The sequence below is a fragment of the Plectrocnemia conspersa genome, unplaced genomic scaffold (assembly GCF_051122295.1).
Source record: "Plectrocnemia conspersa isolate PC_06_02 unplaced genomic scaffold, ASM5112229v1 ptg000008l, whole genome shotgun sequence".
Classification (NCBI taxonomy): domain Eukaryota; kingdom Metazoa; phylum Arthropoda; class Insecta; order Trichoptera; family Polycentropodidae; genus Plectrocnemia; species Plectrocnemia conspersa.
The window spans coordinates 15712310-15731886 of NW_028277172.1; the positions used below are offsets into that span (position 1 = coordinate 15712310).

At 28.5% G+C, this 19577-nt stretch overlaps 1 protein-coding gene across 2 annotated transcripts; it reads left to right on the forward strand.

The window, feature by feature from the left end:
- The first annotated feature begins 1740 nt into the window (after window positions 1–1740).
- On the forward strand, window positions 1741–18930 carry LOC148233128 (uncharacterized). Of its 2 annotated transcripts, XM_088190617.1 has the most exons (6): window positions 1788–1829; window positions 2173–2294; window positions 8371–8662; window positions 17747–17944; window positions 18133–18283; window positions 18348–18930. In XM_088190617.1, the coding sequence occupies exons 3-6, from the start codon at window positions 8464–8466 to the stop codon at window positions 18592–18594; spliced, it is 795 nt and encodes a 264-aa protein (XP_088046743.1). In that variant the 5' UTR covers window positions 1788–1829; window positions 2173–2294; window positions 8371–8463; the 3' UTR covers window positions 18595–18930. The 2 variants fall into 2 exon arrangements, with proteins under 2 accessions (XP_088046742.1, XP_088046743.1); XM_088190616.1 differs by lacking the exon at window positions 2173–2294 and having other exon boundaries at window positions 1741–1829.
- The last annotated feature ends 647 nt before the right edge of the window (window positions 18931–19577 follow it).

Sequence of the window (19577 nt, forward strand, 5' to 3'; positions counted from 1 at the left end):
GTAAAATTAATTTATTCGGGTCAGATACGATGCACTACGATCATCGTTAAGGTAGCGAAAATTGTATTCAGGAAACTGTGTGAAATGACCTGGGTTTGCTTCTTATATTCCGGTATGGAAGGTATCCACTTCATCAACGAAACAGTGGAGTCGATCGATTATAAAATTGTCCTAAATTTATTTTTTATCTCTTTGTTGGAAAAGCAAGTTAGCTCAAATTTGCACTGTAACATGGATTTTTCTGCATCTTTTCATCATGCGAAAATAGTCAGTAATGTTTTTTTTATCAATATAATATTTTTTCAAATATTTTAATCTGTAATACTTTAATAAACATTTCAAGGGTTTGGCGAAAAATATTGCATTTCTTTAGTAATGTATGAAATATGATAGTATTAATTTTGGAGTCCCGAAACCTTAAAAATTGGATCAATGACCGGAATAGAGTATAAAGTAACCTCGTTCAAATTAGAGTAAAAGATAATAATTTTTTTTTCATTTATGCTATCTTTAAAAACATAAATTATTCGCTAGATAAAATTTATATTTGACAAACATTTGCGGCTTAAATGTAACCCTTTTAGGGATGGAAATGCTAAATATATATTTTTTTTAATATTACAAATCTGATGATCGTGACTTTACAGGTTTTCCCTATGTCATTATATTATATAAACAATAATCATACAATAATTAAAAAAATGATAATAAAAAACAGTTACGATGCACACTTAAAATAGATTAGCACCACCCCACATTTTTTTAGTTCCTCATACCTATCGCCGAAAATATGTTTCATGTTTTACAAGCTCGTTAAGAAGCTGGATGGTTCGTGCGAGTCTTCTCAAGCGCTTACGACCTGGTGATAATGGGCAAGAATAGGGACGCGATCGCGACCCTCTAGGGCACTCTAAATCTATTCAATTTTTTATGATATATAAATTACAGAAAATATTAAATCTTGTATTATATAACCACAATATTGATTATTTTTCATGATGATTTAAATAACTTGTTATATAAATTAAAATAGTTCATTATTTACGATGACCTGAAAAAGATAATATTTTGGTATTTATTTATTGTATTTAAAAATATTTCCCAGTTTTATAGGAAAGCAAGTATAAGTATATTCATATATTGTATAATCATAAATAATATTATTTTTATGATTCATGTTTTAAAATCGCTAGGAAAAAATCTTGAAAATTTCAACAAAGTGAGAGTTTATTTCACGTGAAAGTAAAAGTGGTACTTGAATATTTTATTTTAAGAATCTCACAAGATCAATATTACATAAATTTATATTAAGTTATCGGTGTTAATAAATATCAAGTCATTTGTGATTTATAATTTTTTTACTTTATTAATAAAATTTGTATTTTATTGAAGGTTATTAATATACACATTTAAGTAATTAATAATTTTAAGTATTTTCAGATTTGTTTTTATTACTTAATTAAACTTTTTAGAAATATCATTATTTATGAATAAATAATTCCAAAGTCCCTCAAATATTTTAGACAAATTTTTTTATATTATTTTGAACAAAATATACGTATGTACTCCACTTATGACTTTTTTTTATATTTACTTTCAATTACTTTCGATATCGATTATTATTATATAAAGTAAATAGTTGCTTAATAAAATATATATATATATGAATTACTATGATACTAAATACACATGCCGTTCGTTAAACTTGTAGTATTACGGTTAAAATGCCAATGCAGTGACAATGAATGCCAGTTGCGGAGCGACTGCCACCATAGTTGGCCGCGTGTGTAGGAAACATTGACTAAAAATCGATCAATAAACAATAACAAGTATAAACAATAACATATATTTATGACGCAAAAAATAATAATAACGTATTATTTATTATCACAACATTGCGAAACGCCTAATGAGTGTTTATATATTTCAAAAATTGTTTATTAGAGCTTGAAAATAATATAAACATATAACTTTAAACTTTCTATAAAATTATTAGTTAGATCAATTTACGCTTATTTAATAATTGATTTTAAAATCCCTGTGCTTCCTTATAATAAAATTTAGAATATTTTACACTAAGATATATTATACATTATATTGTGTCACATAAGGCTTTGCTCTGATAAGCAAAGTTTTTATAAAACACATTTTTACACCTTTGTATACATATAGTGTCGAGAGTGAAAGTGGTGTTGCCGAAAGTGATGCTGTGATAATTCGTCAACATCCGTGAAGTGTATTCGAATAAGTGTGCTTTTTAACATAAAGGGATTTCTCCTTTTGTATATGTTCTGGTATTTATGTTCACATAACTGTGTATGCATAAGTATTATATTACACATGTTTGTACAGTAGAAATCGGTTAAATCTAAAACGGATACATTTCTATGGTTGAATGATATTTTATATACAGTATAAATATTAGTCTTTTAGATGATAAAATTCGATCGATGAATTATATATATTGTATATAATAAGTGAAAATTGAAAAAGAAAAAGCCAATATAATTTTGCACAAAATATTTTTCTTGTGATATGATATTTAATTTTCATTACCTGTTATATATTTTTTATAGTTATATATATTGAGTACACTTGTTGCTTGCTATTGAGTTCAAATAACTATGTATGTTACCCCTTGATGGTGATAATATACAGTTACGTGAGATTAATTAGCTTTTTGCAATCTGATCAACCGTTAATTTACATTACTTTGTACATCTTTGAGCAGTCCTAAAACTGATTATATAGGAATTTAAAATAGTAAAAAAGTTAGGCCAATTTGAAATATCACTGAGTCTATCAATTCAACATATTATAACACACATATAAGGCCATAAAATAAAATGCTTTGTTGAGTTCACGAACGTTCAAAATCAGGGACATTGATTTTATAGAGCAGCTTTCAAACACTATATTTTTGTATCTCAAGCGACTTTCTCATGTTCGGTGAAACTACTGCTTAAGAAGTAACATACAAGTTTATCTATAACGTTCAACGATAATTAGAGACAATTAAATAACATCGATCTAGTACAGTTATAAACTTGAAATAATTATATTGCAAAATCAAATCCATGAGATGACCCACTATAACCATTGCACTTAAACTAGAAACAGCTACAGGTGCTTATAACAGCGACTCGCTTCCATCATTAGACATTATGCCTTTTCCGTTCCTCTTTAATTCACACAGGTGACCTTCCTGTCATTTCTAACGACATGTGCCAAGTCTTATTTCCGCAATTTCATCACAACATATCATTAATAGTTTTATGACACACTGAAAATAATTAATTTGCTGACCTAATACATTTCTATAGCGTGCAACTAAAGGCTTACTTTCAAATTGAAAAAATGAAGACCTTCGTGAATTATTGAAGATTAAGTAATCAATTTTGAAAGATTTCATGATGTATTTTTTAACGATCGCAGATGATAATTATATTTTTTGGTAACTTATATATGCATTTAAAAAAAAACCGGTATAGATCAAGTTGTGCAAATGTTTACCAACATTTTTTTTTAAATATGGGTCACTAAATGTATGTTAATTAATTAAACAGGTTGTGTAAAATGTTTGTGGACCATTTAAAATTATATAGATCAATATTATTAGCTATGTAAATATTTATTTGCAGCGGATCATTATTAGTAATCGGATTGTGCAATATGTTTGGTAACCTTTTAAATAATAAAGGCCACTAAAAGTATGTTAAATAATTAAACTTTTTATATAATCATAGTTGTATTATAGTAATAGTGGGTGTACGAAGTTTACATTTAGTAAACGTTTAGTTTACTGTTTAGACATGTTAAACATGCACTAGAAAATTAGTGTTAATTGATATAAGTGTTTTAATTGCGTTCTGATTCCAAACACATTATATACATTAAAAAAACACTTATTTAATTAAATACTCAAATGTTTTCATTAGGACCATTAATTTTAATTATATAGAGAATATTATATTTATTGAAAATAAAATATAATTATATCAAGTCAAAGCATAGAATAAAAAATATATAATTGTCAAGTGGTAGCTTAGTTTGATTATGATCCTAGAATGTAACTCTAGGATCATAGTCAATTAATAACTTAACTAACAGTCAAATACCATTTATTTTTAATATCTGCAGTTTTTTTTTCTTAGATGTTGTGGATGCACTTTCAACTTCTTTCCTCAATATTATTAGGCCTGTAGAGGCAATTTTCATCGATCATCGCTAAAGATCTCTTCAACATATTGTTAGTTGTTCATTAATGTTAAACATTTGCTTACCTTCTCTAACGTTTAAGCCAGAATTTTCTTTGCATGTTTTCGGATACCTGATTTTTCTTATTGTGTAGAACAGGGTTTCCCAAACTTTTTCAGCGACGGAACACTTGGCAAATCCGAAAATTTTGGCGGAACACTTAGCTTATTTTTTAGGTTGGGTAATTCATAATAGTAATATCATTTATTTCATAAACATAAAAATTCAAATAAATAAAACTCCTAATGACTCTGATGATTTTGGGTTCTTAAATTACAATTTTTTTTATATCAGGCATAATTATTGAGCAGTTGTATTCTCAGTTTTAGGATTATTTTCTTCTTCGATGATAGATGTATCAGTAGAAGTATTTGGCCTTTCTTTTGTCAAATTTCCTGTTTTCAACCAAAGATCCATGGGTAGTTTTTGAATAATATGTAAATTCTGTAATATTTTTTTTTGTCAAAATGGAAAAAAATCTGTATTGTAAGCAACCAGGCTAAATTAATGTACAAGAAAATCGATTCATTTTTATGCACATTTTATTTAAATCATTTATATTTCCAAAAGTATACACCCAATCCTGTTTTAACGCAATAAATTACAATAGTTTCAAGCTTTTTTATCAGATTTATGAACAATTTTTACGTATTAGCAAGACTAACAATTTTTTTAATTCACTCCAAATTTTTGTGAAATATCTATTTAGACTCCGCGGAACACCTATTTTGGATCCGCGGAACACCAGTGTTCCGCGGAACATAGTTTGGGAAACCATGGTGTAGAATAAATAAATCATATTTTTTCTCGTACAACTTAATTTCATATTATTACTTAGAGAACTGTTAAATTCTAGCTTATTTTATACTTAGATTATTTTGTATATTTTCATCTCTATTTATAAAATGTCTTATATCATTCAAAAATATGGAAGTTAATCTTTCAATCAACTTTTTATATTTACAAGCCGGTTTTATCCCATAATTATTTACTTGGAGTGTCTTTCTGTAACGTTTTAAAGTTATTAATTGCTATTATTATATAGTCTCACTATTTTTTTTTACTTCAGTGTCTTTAAGTAGCCGCTCTTTATATATTTTCTATATTTGCTTACATTATTCAAACTAATTCATATAATTATGATATTAGAGAAAGTTTTCATATACTGTAAGTCTGTAGACGATTTACAGCTGTATCAATTTATTTTTGGAAATTATAAAAAGTGTTTATTATTGCTAGCAATTCTCTATGTACAATTGTGTTCCTTTTATATAGGTTAATTGAATCGTAAAAAATCTACATTACGTTGAAAATGTGCGTTACGATACATCTATAGTTAATTATAATTAATATTTGACGTTCAAATTTGGCCCCAGGCAAAGCTGGACAGTTACTATGAAATAACCTATTACACATAAATAATGCCAGTACTCAACATTGAATATTATTTTTAGATACTTAATGTAGTGTTTCAAACTTTCAATCATTATATATTGAATTTAACGTGGCAAGACCATTGACGTCCCTTTAGTTTTAGATAAAATCATAACTTAATATATGTTACTAGATGAAACACACACTAGCTGCGGTACTTCACGATAGTGAGCGACCGACAGTTATTATATATAATAATATAATATTAAATAAATATTATTTGTAAAACATGACGAACAAGAAAATATATGTTAAAAGAACTTTTGTGGTATGAACTGATAATTCTATTTTTTTACTAGTGGAGTACCGCAAGAATCTCTTTATGAACGATAAACTATTCCATACTTTATATACTTTTATGAGTATTTAAAGTTATTTAAGTTTAAACATACTTTTTTAAAGTTATATTTTTAAATATTATGTATTTATTAAAGCAGGCACAGGCTCTCTGGTTTTGCTGCTCCTTAGTGTCTAGAGGGCGTGGACGTAGCGTCGTAGTTCCCCTCTGGTGCAGGAATGTATTCTGGAGACTTAGTCTCCGTAGGCGCAGCTCTATATACTGCAGTCTCTGATCGAGTCGATAGGGAATTGCACCTTTTTAATGGAGTGCCCTGTCCTATTTGAGGTTGTTATCTCTGCGAGCGTCTTGTGTGCACCGGATCTTCATAAGAAAAGGCTCTTTTATCCGGACTACGTTGAAACAGTTAAATCACTCTTCGGAGACTGAGACTGTGACTAACGCCTGAATTGCTAGTTATATTTTTTTTGAAACAAAACTCGACGAATTGAATGAATATTTTTTTTGTCTGTGTGGCACATGTCGGCCGCCATGAGTTTATGGAAGATGTATTATTTATGAATCAGATTTATCTTTCTTACTGATCTACGATAATTTTAAGCATTTATACTAAGCAATAATTGTTTCAATTAGATAACATATCTTTGTTTGCGTCTAAACTTATTATGCAAATGATTTTATAAAATTTAATTTTACTTCTGAACTGGAATCTGTCGTAATGTAGCATTATTAATTGTTGTCCCTACATATGTATGTACATATAATATAATCACATTATATGTAAATAATGTTTTAAAATATATTTCCCTTACTGAAATACAATTTATGTAACACCTTTCATAGATAGATTTACTAAAAAAAATGATCTTGAAAAGTGAAAATTTATTACTCTATTATCAAAAATATTAACCATTGCTATAATGGATATAATCAAATTGTTAAAGATCAGATTCTTATATTCTTAACATCACAGCAAAGTCATTGAACCATCATAACTCCCCTACTTCTATTGTCATATTAATCGTTTATCATACAATTGAAGTCTGAAACATCTTTTCATATATATATATATAGATGTATGCAAAAGGATGAGATCACTATTATGGCACTACATCATAATTTAATCATCATGCACTATTGTGACACTGCTTGCCAGTAATGCTTCCACGTTGCCTAACTTCAACCATTTTTTTGGCAGTACCAATCGCAAAAACGACCTTTGCCTAAATCAAAATGTTTACTTATTTACTTTCACTCTTTTGAATCATAGGCATTCCTTATTGAGGAGAGAAAGAAAATAATTAGCACTTGCAAATGTTCAATAGACTACTGCTGATTTTCATCATTAGTACGTTTGTTTATATGGCAAAGATACTGATTAAATTTTAATTTAAAAAAAATGTATGCTTAAATATTTTCTGAGGAATAGAACCTGGTACATTGTGAAAACACTATGTATATAAGCATAATACGGTAAAACTAATGTGATTGTACCATAGTAACAACACAGACAGATAAATAACCTCGAGACTATTAGACGTTGATTATGCAAAATTCAGTTTTGCAATTGCAGAAAATTTCCTTACACTGCCAGACTGTGCGATGTTTAATAATTTATGTCCATTTACATTAATACAAGGTGGTTTATGGTCTTATTAGCAGTGATCGATTGTGGTATATATGTATAAGTAATCGTTGACATAATAATTGTATAGATTTACGTTATAGCTTATATTTGCGGAAGACTTCCGCAAATCTACGGTATCTCACAGTCAATATGATATAGTTCAATTTATATTCAAATACCTACAAGGATATTAAAAACTGGTTTGTGTCCATATCTTTAGATCAGTTTTCTTTTGAGTTTATACTACCTATCTATATAAATTGATTACACATTCGAGGCGTTTCAAGGGCTTAAAAATAGTGATTATTTTTTATTTCGATGGATCGTCACATATTGTTCACTTTTCTTAGCTTTTCTTTATCACGCAGATGAATATTTAAAGAAAAATCGGACATAGTGACATATATTTATTGTAAGCTATAAAAATATAGTGTATAATTACAAACATTGATTACTTAATAGTTGTTGATTGTGTTTACCCGATTATAACTAATGTTGCAACAGAAGATTTACAATCAATCAATAAATATGTTTAAAAATACAGTAGATATACATTCATATGTAATATTCTAGTAATAATTTAAATAGAATTTGGATAATTTAGTTAACTTTAAACTAAAATATTTTAATACAATTTTTTAATATAAAATTATAATCTCAACTTAAAATAATCAGATGTATCTAGAGTAGTACATACATATATGAAATATAAAAATAAAATCTAACCATTTTGTGCCAAATTCTGATTCTGCAGATCAAAACAATCATTACTAATAATAATATGTGATCGTAATAATAGTGTCAGTTCTTCAACACAATCAAAAGTAACATTATTGTAAAGTACGCAATGAAGGCGGCCTTAGTACCGTTTTTTTGCTTGCTAAGCATTTGGATGGGCGTCCAAGCACAAGGATCAGGATACTACAATTCCAGATACGACTATTTGGACATCGAGGCCATATTGGACAACAGAAGACTGGTGAAAAACTACGTGGACTGTCTGCTTAACGAGAAACCATGTTCGCCGGAAGGAAAAGCTCTGAAACGTAAGTACCTTCGTGATTCTAAAAGTATTATTTTAAATATTTACCGATTGCGATTATTGTACATGATTCGAAATCTATGTATTGCATATTGTTATTAATCGGCTTTCAAGGCAAACTCATTGCTTAGAAAGTCTGTGTACTAGTTCTAGGCCAGATTCCTTATACAAAACAAACTCACCAACTTCGAACTTGTTCGTGAGGCGATTAGTTTCAAAACCATCAATGGCGCTTTTCTAATGTTTGCATGAAAAGCAGCCATTAGTATTATGACCTTTCATTGACTATATATGAATTAATAAAAAATATTTAAAATTTGAAGAAAATAATTATTTTTTTATAATTTTAATAAAGAGCTATATACTTATAGGCTGACATGTAAATGTTTGACAATCTGTTCTATAAACTAATCTATAATCACTTGCTATTACTCTGATAAAAGCGAACTAAACTTTGAAGCAAAAAAAAAACATATTTTTAGTGAATATGGAATTACGCATATTATGAATGATAAAGTGATATTGGATACTCCGTGGTATGTCTCAATTTTTTTTATTCACAAAGATTTGAAAATTGTCAAGGAAAAAGTGGAAATTGCATGACGGAAAATTCGATAATACAAGATTGGACAATAAATTGATTACGGAGACATCGAATGAACGATTACAAAAAGGAAAATTATTGATTTATAATTATCCTGATCAATTGCTGAGATTTAATAAATACCACAAGTTTTGCTGAATGTCAAGATGAAAAAACAGATTGTAAAAAAAACTTTAAATGCACAACCCTACAATGAAGTTTGTGTTAAGTAGCGGTGAGAGACAAAATCATATACACCACATATAAAGCTATTGTTTACGCCAGTTTTGCTATCTACTATCAAACTTGACACTAAAAACTTCAAGGGAAATCTTTCATGTTTTATAAAATATAAAATTTATTTAGAAAACGCTAGTGAAAAGTATAGATACATATGTATAATACGTAGATTAAAATTATAAGTTAATTAAAAAAGAACAACAAAAGACAAAATTGCTATCAAAGTCCTATAAAAAGGTTATTGAACTTTAAATTCTATAGTTATTTAGTCGCCTTTATTTCAACAGTTAAAAATATATAGATTATCATTTACAAAAAATTGTATACTGATAAAAATATATTTATATCATCCCTCACACATTGATTATTTATAAAAAAAGTAAGCTTTTTCGTAATATTTTTGCTAGAAATTATATGTAACACTAGAGTCGTGGTATTTTAGGAGGAATCGGAGTCATAAAAAATCAACCCCAACTCCTTTATATAATTTTCTTTAGCGCGTTAAGTGCGCGGAAAAGTGTTTATTTTCCGCGTTAATAATCAAATCTGATTTAAGAGCAGCCATAAATTCTAATTTATTAAAAGTAAATATTTTTTTAAGATTAAATTTAGAATTAGTATTATTAAAGATTTCATTTAGTCAAACTTGCAAAATTAAACAAGCCCTATTTTAATACATCTTTTTATTTATTATAAATATTTTATTTTACTTAATGTATGTTATGTATACTTTTATATTAAATTTATTTTTCGTACTTTTTTTTAAATATATCATTATACGTCAATAAATGTGAATTTGGAAGACGTGGCCTTTTTTTGCTTAATGATTTTTTTAAATCGCTTAATTTTTTATATTATAAAAATATGCTAGCAAAAAATAATCTTATGAAAATTGTTAAAATAATTGGAGTCGGTGATAGAATTTTAAACGACTCTATAGCCCTGCTATAAAGTGATAGGTATTATAATCACAAGTAAATAATTCAGATCGACTTTCATACAAGGTCGTAAAAAATAATACTCTCACTCTAACTGTCATATTATATGTTCTAATTAGGAATTTATAAACATGTTATAAAGTTACACTTGTACATAGTTGAATCACTTTAAAGTTCAATTTCTAAAACAGTTACTTAAAAAAATATATTAATGATTCTTAGCTCGCACTTTATTAAAATTCAGCATACGTTTATGGTTGCCGGGAAAACCTCTACGCAGTCATCCATATCTTGATCTAAAAGAATTACTGCCATAAGTATAAAATTGCTATTGTTTATGTATACAAAGAATAACGACCTTGGAACGTGGCATCAATCAGTTAATCTTATTCAAATCACCATTTTAAATTAATGATGGCGACGTCTAGACCTGGACGTTAATCTACTTTCTAGTCCGGATGTTTTGGCGCCGCCTGTCAACTGAATATTCAACGGTCTTTAGATGAAAACGCATTTTTTAGACACACAAAACTCTACAAGGAATGTTGAACATTGAATGTACATATTATAATTTTCCACGCCATAAAGTTTACAAAAAATGCGTACGACGCCTATTAAAAGCAGATAAATCAGATTTAGTATAACTAGGTGCGCGAAGCATGAGAGATAAACATTTATCAGTCCGAGGTTTGTCGCCATGAACCGTTTCTTTGGTTTTATGCTCAGCAATTCTTGGGTCACAATTTCATATCAAATAAACGATCATTCTTAATGAGATACTTGCAGTTAGTGCTATTAAATTGAAATAATTATATTTCAGTCAAAATATACACCTGAACTATAATTTTTACGAGTTTGTCCTAGAATGTCATAATCTTAGTCTCATATTAAAATGTTAATCCATATTGTATAAGATCTTCCAATTGTCCTTATTCATCTTCAGATTGTTTAGATCTGGTTTTGCAATGTGGTCAAAAAATTACAAGACTTTCTTTCTACGCGTAGTATCATAGACGTTCTCTCCAATTATGACAGTTCACGTTTCAGTTCCGAATAGGAACTATAACACTAAGAAAAGTTTGGATGAGTCTTTTCTTCGTGTTTATTGTAATGCCATGATGCTTTTAACCATACCAATTCGCCTAATTATCTCCAAATCATAACTACAAATCGTTGGGATTTGATATAAAGTAAACAAACTCATTTAGTGCATATCCATACCATAAGTTTAGTCTTACTCAAGTATCAAGCTTTCTTTATTGACATAATCTACGATGTATTTCATTTCTGCATCAACAGTTACACTAAGGGTTATATCATCAGAGAATCAAAGGTTTTAATTTATTTTCTATCTATTGAGAACATGACGATGCACTCTTAAATGATAATGCATCCTTGTCTAACCTTATTTTCGACCTATAAAGATTTAAACATCTGTTTGCCATACTAGATTATAAAAAACTATGTATGTATTAGTTGCTTAGATAATTTCATTTCATTCGAAACGTTTCATAGATCTTTTACGTGACATTAGAGAAAGATTTGCGATTATATTATCGACGACGCACCCAAAAGTGTAGTTTTTTTATCGAATATGTGAAGAATCATTTTATAGAATGAGGTAAATGAAATCGTGCGATAATTGTCACATTTCAATAATAATTTTTGTGTAGTGAAAGTTTTGAGGGCATCAAATTCAAAGTCAAGAGCTTTATTTAATTTTTTATTAAGCGGTCGGAAAAGGAGAGCGCCGATCCTGATCTCGCACTTGTTTTTTGGTGTTAACTGGCATACACACAACAATGTTTTAACAACTAATTTAATACCTAATTTTAATAATATTATACATGGATATAGATTCCAACTAATATTTATGTATATTTCTTTGTTTTCTAAACCATGTTAAAAATGTTTTTAAAAATCCAATACTTTTACATTATTATAGCAATAGAATTATATATGTATTTACTTTAAATCAAGTCATTTAACGTTAAGTTGGTAAATCATTTTTTTAAATAAAATCATTAGCAAGCGAAAATGGTAAATCTCTACAATGAAATTGTAGAATTCTTTCAGTTATAACCAAATTTAGTTGTTCTATAAGAGAAGAGTGTTGAGATAAAATTTGTTAAACAGTTAATTAATGAATAACACATATGTGATCTCTATAGGTTAAAGACCAGAGACCAAATTATTATTCAAATCATCTTATTTTGATAATTTATCTTCATTATCAATATCATTGCACTCATAATATTATTTAGATATAACCCATTAATTTATTTCTTATAATAATATCTGTAATTATTTTAATTCTAAATTTAAATTATTTCAAAACAGTGGCAGTATATTAAAATTATCTCAATGGTTATTCACAAAAATGAAAATATAATTCAGTATCAAACTTATTAACAGAGATGGAAATTTTATTTTTGTCCCCCACTATAAAATTAATCAAAACACTTATTTATCTAAACAATATTATTAAAAATTACAAAAAATATGAAGTATATCTTTAATAAAGTATTTATTAAAAAAAATGTGTATCTAACTCTAAGCTGCAATCTTATATATTTTTTTGTAGAATATAAAAATGTTTTTTGTGTACTACCGATTAAGTGCCACTGACGAGTGAAAATCATCGAGATATTATTTCGACACCGAATAATATAATTGGCTTTTATCGTTCACAGAATCGTAAACCAACAAACAAATATTAAACACATCAAGATTTTGAATATTAAACATTGCATCATCGCTCTAAGTCGAAATATAGATGTGTCACCAGAAAATAAAGAACATCAGATGCCATGACGTAAATAAGAATAGTATATATATAGTCCGTAAAACGCTACAAATTAATTTGACATTTGAGAGCTCATTCACGAACCGAAAGCCTTCACAATTTGTTGGTCGGCGAGAAATTATATCTTGCCGCCCGACCCAAATCGACCCTACTTGCCGGCCGATCTGGGGGAACTGCTGTAATTCAGTCATGTACTTGAACACCAGCCCAACCAGCTGAGACCATTCCTGAAGATCCACGCTACACGTTGAACCTTTACCACTACCAATGCCTTCGCTCATTATATATTGTATAAAACGTCTTAATTGTTCGTTACAATAAATATAACGATTAAAACATAGTAAATAGTCACGCAAATCAATTTAGGGTGATTTGTTAATTATCTGCATTTATATTTGAAAATTTTTTTGAGAAAAGGTTTTAAATATTTTTAGCAACTTTCTTAATAATGTACTACGGTGTATTTCACTAAACATAACAACTTTTTTTAATGTTTTATTTAATAAAAATTTGGAAGCTTAACTAATATTATATATCTTCAATCATATTATTACAGGCATTAGCTCAATTACAACGGGGCTAACACAATCAACAACTACTAAATAAATAGTGGGACACCAAGCTGAAATCAGTCTGTTTATTAGCATCATCTATTTTATTAATTATAAAATATTATTACAGCTCACAGTTAATATGCGTGACCTAACTTGATTTTATTTTATTTATTTATAGCGATATTCATCATTAGGTTAGGAAAATCTAGGAAAACCTAATATGTTATGGTGGATTGGATTTATAATTTATATAATAATCATTAATTACGATATTCTAGACACGATTAAAATTAAAATCACTATGGATAGTAAGGGATTCTTATTCCAGGTATTTTAGGTTTTAGTCACCGACATTACCACTAGCTTAACGTATTACTAACGTATGTATTACATCAATTATTTATTATGCTAAAATCTAGATTATAATGAACAAATAATATAATTAGCATTCAAATTTCAAACATTCCTCATTTCCTATTTTCTTACTTGTTGTTGTCATTTACTTAGTAGTAGTCTTTTCAGTGCTTTTCAGAGTCCAACGTTCTATAATAAAAAATAAAAATAATTTAATAAACAAGTTATGAATAATCTGTCGATGTTTAGCACAACAGTTTTTTCGGCCGTACAACTTTGTGCAATAAATGTGTATTATGATATATTATAGATGCGTGATGTGTCGTTGAGATCCTCTGTGTCTTAGCTGGACCATATCTGACGATCAAATTAGAAACGGCTGCTTCTCTATAATCCGATGGTGTCGTCTGTAGCCATTTAGCAGAGTTGACTTTCGTGTACCTCCATGTCGAAAGCGAGCTCCAGATTATATGTGATCGGCGAAATAGGAAGAAATCAACGAACCTCCTATTTTCCGACCTTGTAATTAATCATGTGTGATTTGGGGTAAATTTTTAATATCTGTTTTAATTAGATAATATATAAATAAACATTCTAGTTGTTATGGTCAGGTTCAAACGCCTGGAATATGTGGATTCCGCTACCTGCTCTGAATAACACTATTTTCTCGATTATCATAAATGCGATTAATTTTTTTTATTTGTTGCCTAGGAGGATACTTCTATTTTTAGTAGCAATTTTATAATCAAACGACTCATATCAAACATCTACATAATTCCTTACATAAATACTACAAATTGCACATTTGTATAATAGTTCACTCTAAGGCGTTTATTTTAATGTGAATTTAATTAGAACTAGTCAATGGTCGAAAAATATTATCTTTCGGCCGTTAGCATTAATTTATATGATGTCAACGACATCAATTTAGACCAAAACTGGCTGTTCACATTGAAAAAAAAGTGCAAAATCGAAAGTGAGAGCGACGCCCATCTTTATATATGCATAAATTTGGCCATAATTGCCGTTTATATGACCATATTTTTAGTCTGTAATTGATTTTCTTTAACCAGACTGCTTTCACTATCAGTTATAAAAAAAGAGTCACTTTGCGAATTATGTATATACTCATACAAAGAATATGTTTTATAAGGTAATGTTATCTGTAAAAAATGTAGATAATTTACAATAAAAAAGTGCTTTTTTTACATACTAATTGTTTATTTTTATATTTAGATTATAACAACAATAAGAATTCATATTAAATATTAGTTTATCTGTATTTTTTCACCCAGTTCATGGTCATTAGTTTTTTACCATTCTAAAGTACTAGCGGAAATAATTGTGGTTTACTTTATTTTCTTAATAAAATTTAAGTCTTTTTTTCTTTATAAACATTTATGTACATAATTTATTTTTTATTTTAATATTTTATAATCGTTACACAAATATGTTAAATTTGGTATTTATTTAGAGTATCAGCGCAACGCTCAGAAACCAATAGTTATGAATTCTCTACTGCGTCACATTGCTGGTTCGGCTCTGACGGCTATAAAAGCGACTAATAACATTTTTTTTACATAAATAAGTTTTAAAAGTTAAACAGGTTAGGTGCGAATGAGCGGCATCGAGTGAGCGTTGGTCAGAGCAGTGAACACCCCATGAATAACTCTGCAAAAATTCTACTTAAAAGAATATAATATAAATTTGCAACAATATTTTACTTTATATAAATGTTTTCAATGTTTTGACCAACGCTCGCCCGCTACCGCTCGTTCACATATACCCAGTATAGTTTTTAAAACGTATTTATCTAGTAAAATGTTGTTGGCCGCTTTCGTATCCGTTACGACCAAGGCACCATGTGACGTAGCGGAAAGTTCATAACCATTGGTTTCTGAGCGTGGCACCGACATTCTAAACATTTAATTGTTTTAATATGTATATATGTAAATGCACATATAATACATTTAGATATTGGCCATAAGCTAATATTTTTCGACTACGATTTAAAAAAAAATAATTCGTTCAAGTGAAAAACTTTTCGCCTTGTTCTTCGAATAATAAAAATTCTCACACAATTATAAAACTTGTTTTTATTAACATTTACTTATGTTTTTATACGTGTTTAAATTACATATAATTTATTTTTTATTATTGTGTCATTATAATATAATGCCTTTATACATATCAAACAAATTCGCACACGTACACGGAGTAAATCACGATTTCCTTATTATTAGAACATAGTAAGAAGATTAAGACGATCCTTTATATTATGTTTTAATAACGAGCGCATTTTCCCTCTGGCCCTGAAGATGAATATTTACTATAATTAGAAACATCAAAAAAGTACTATAATAGAAAATAATTACGCGTTCAATGCGAATTTTTACAATACAAAATACCTTTTGCCTGAGCAATATAATAATTTGCACATACGTTACAATACAGAATGCATTTCGCATATGTAATTCAATTGACGAAGGTCAGATATAAGTGCGTTCGATGCGTTCAAATTAAGTATTTTAGTTATGTAAATTTAAATATAGATCTAAGACAATTATTGTAAATATAAGTGAAGCATATTCGGTTATGGCCAAAGAAAATGAGCCGTTTAAGTGACCTGCTACTTTACCGACTCTTTGTTTTTTCTGACGCGGCCGTTTCGAATTTGACAGGTGGATCGTGCGTTACATGTATAATCACGTGTCGTTTTAGAGCGATTACAGATGCATTATGAACTTAAAAAGAGTTTTAGTTAATATATATATTACCTATTGACATACAGCATTTTGACTTATTTGGGAAATAGGAGAAGATTGACGATTATACTCCTCCCCGTGTCTTTGACGACCAATCATGGGTTATTTATGCAGGAGCTTAAATACATATTTTATCTTCTAGCATATTATAAGTCTGTTGACAGGTGCATTGCTTCCTGGTTTGCACAAATCCAACAACAATGGAATTCTATAGGTTTTTTCACCTGCTTGAAAGATTGGATTTCGTTCTCTTTTCTGTTTATTTGCGTCTTAAATATTATTTTTGGATAGTTTTTTATGTCTTATAAAAGTTAATTACAACGTGAAAATACAAAACATTCATTCATGGGTAAGTAAAAAAAACTCTTAAAGGAACAATACTGCTCTATTGTCCCGTAAATTTCATATAGTTTGAAGAGTAACCGACAGAAATCTACAAAGTTCCTTCGTAGATGGGGTGTATTAACATATATAATTTTCTTTGTATTTGCTCATGTTTTTATTAAATTTTCATTGTTAATATTAAGAAAAAGCATAGTGCTGTGGAAAGTATCTAGCAATTAAAACTCTGGGAAAACACATAGTCAAAGGTATACGTTTGGAAATTATATATTGCATTCTACGCCATCGAGAGCTCAACGAGGAATGCAGACAAACAACTGATTATAATAATGTAATCAACAAAACGATGTATAATTTTATTATTTTATATGAAACGTACTTTTTTTTCATTACATATACAGAAATGTGCGTACTTATATTAATCATGACAATTTAACGATTGATTGTGTCATTAGAAGCGTAATAACATATTAACTATTGTAATGACGTTCATGCTTATGTTTCAGGTATTCTGCCAGAGGCTCTTAGAACTAAATGCGCGAAATGCAGTCCTAGACAAAAGCATGCAGCTTTGGCGATCCTTAGAAGACTCAAAGGAGAACATAACAACGAATGGTCGCGTTTAGCATCTAGATGGGATCCAACTGGAGACCTTACGAAGAGATTCGAAGACTTTCTCGATAAAGATGACATAAATCAGATAGGTAATATATACGATCTTATGAAATAATTAAATTGCTTAGATGCAACAAAACTCATTAGTAATGAAATCGGATGTTACACTAGCGTTTTTGGAGCTTAATTATGTGACAATTCCATTGTGTTTTCTTTTCACTCTAAATGTTAACAATCAGCCCAGAAGTTGTAAATTGAACGATTATTATGATTTCAGACAGCAAACCAGCGCAACCTCCACCAGCGCAACCTCCACCAGCTCTACCTCTAAAACCAGTAGTTGTGACTCGCTTCGGTGACGAAGAACAAGCAGCGCCGTCAGAAACGAGACCGACGATTAGATCAGTATCCAGCAGCACTTCTTCAAGGTAATGCCAATCAATAGATCATTTCAAAAATCAGACATACTCAAACAAATATGGCTAATTTCAGATCTACAACTAGAAATCCTGTTGTTCAAACCACAATCAGACCGAAACCTAGACCTAAACCAACGAATACAAAAAGACCAGAGTTCTCATATCAGAACACTCTACCTACGCCCATAAAAGTTGATCTTACTCCGATCTACGAAGGAACTATGGGTTTGATAGATCATTTCGGAAACAAAATCATAAAAACGACAGAGTTAGTTACAGATTTGCTGAAAAATACAGTGAGAGTTGTAGCAGGCGGTTGATCGTATCGTATGTAAAGCCTAAAAGTCACAAAAGTTGTACTTACCTGATTTATAATTCTTATACGCATTTAAATTATTGATTGGTTAGAAATTTAAGTTGTTGATTGTTTTCGTTTTTCTATTAAAATTAGACTGATAAAATATAAGCTTATCAATTAGAAATTTAGATTGGAAATATTGCATATGATACGAATGAAAATTATATTTTACTGTAATAATTTATAGAATAGAAACATGTATGTGATTATTTATAATTGTTCGATTGTATATATAGTGAATGTATGTGTGTAATTATTTAATCAATATCCAATAAACAAAAAATATTTAAATTTAAAATATGGTAAAAATATCATCTGAAAAATTATATTATTTAATCTTACATTTTTATATAGCATAGACTCAAACCACTTTTCCTAGATGAAAATGATTTAAAAATTAGGTTTCTTTTAATAAATATCTTATAAAATACATTTTAATAAATATTTAGTTTAACTTTAATTATGACTTTAAAATTAAATTTGATGAATATTGAAAAACTAGTAATAAAGTTAGTTACTAATATACATATATAACTATGTAGATAATATTGTGTTAATAGAATGTCTTTTTAAAATGTTTATTTTAGAAATAACAATCTATAAAGAAAGCTAATTTATTATATACTTATTACTTATTATAATGATTAAACATGGTTTATATAATTAAATACAGATAATTATTTTTATTGAAAAGTATTTGCTTTGTCGAATAATGGTACCATCAAATTGCATTGAAAAATACTCAGGAATCATCTTTTAATCATATATCAATAGGATTTTTAATAATCTAAATAAGCTTGTAAAACATTGGTATTTTTAAATAAAGAAAATCTTTATTATTATAAATTCGCCATTGCATAAGTTAAACTAACCAAAATATTTATTTTTAAATTAATATTGCTTTTGCCTACTAGGATGCTTACTGAACTATATAATATATATAAA

What these genes read in the sequence shown, in the direction of transcription:
- LOC148233128 (XM_088190616.1), top strand. Translation starts at nt 8,464, where the DNA reads ATGAAGGCGGCCTTAGTACCGTTTTTTTGCTTGCTAAGCATTTGGATG. An exon ending in GGAAGGAAAAGCTCTGAAAC is followed by an intron (nt 8,663 to 17,746) that starts GTAAGTACCTTC and finishes CTTATGTTTCAG; the next exon opens with GTATTCTGCCAGAGGCTCTT. An exon ending in AGATGACATAAATCAGATAG is followed by an intron (nt 17,945 to 18,132) that starts GTAATATATACG and finishes TTATGATTTCAG; the next exon opens with ACAGCAAACCAGCGCAACCT.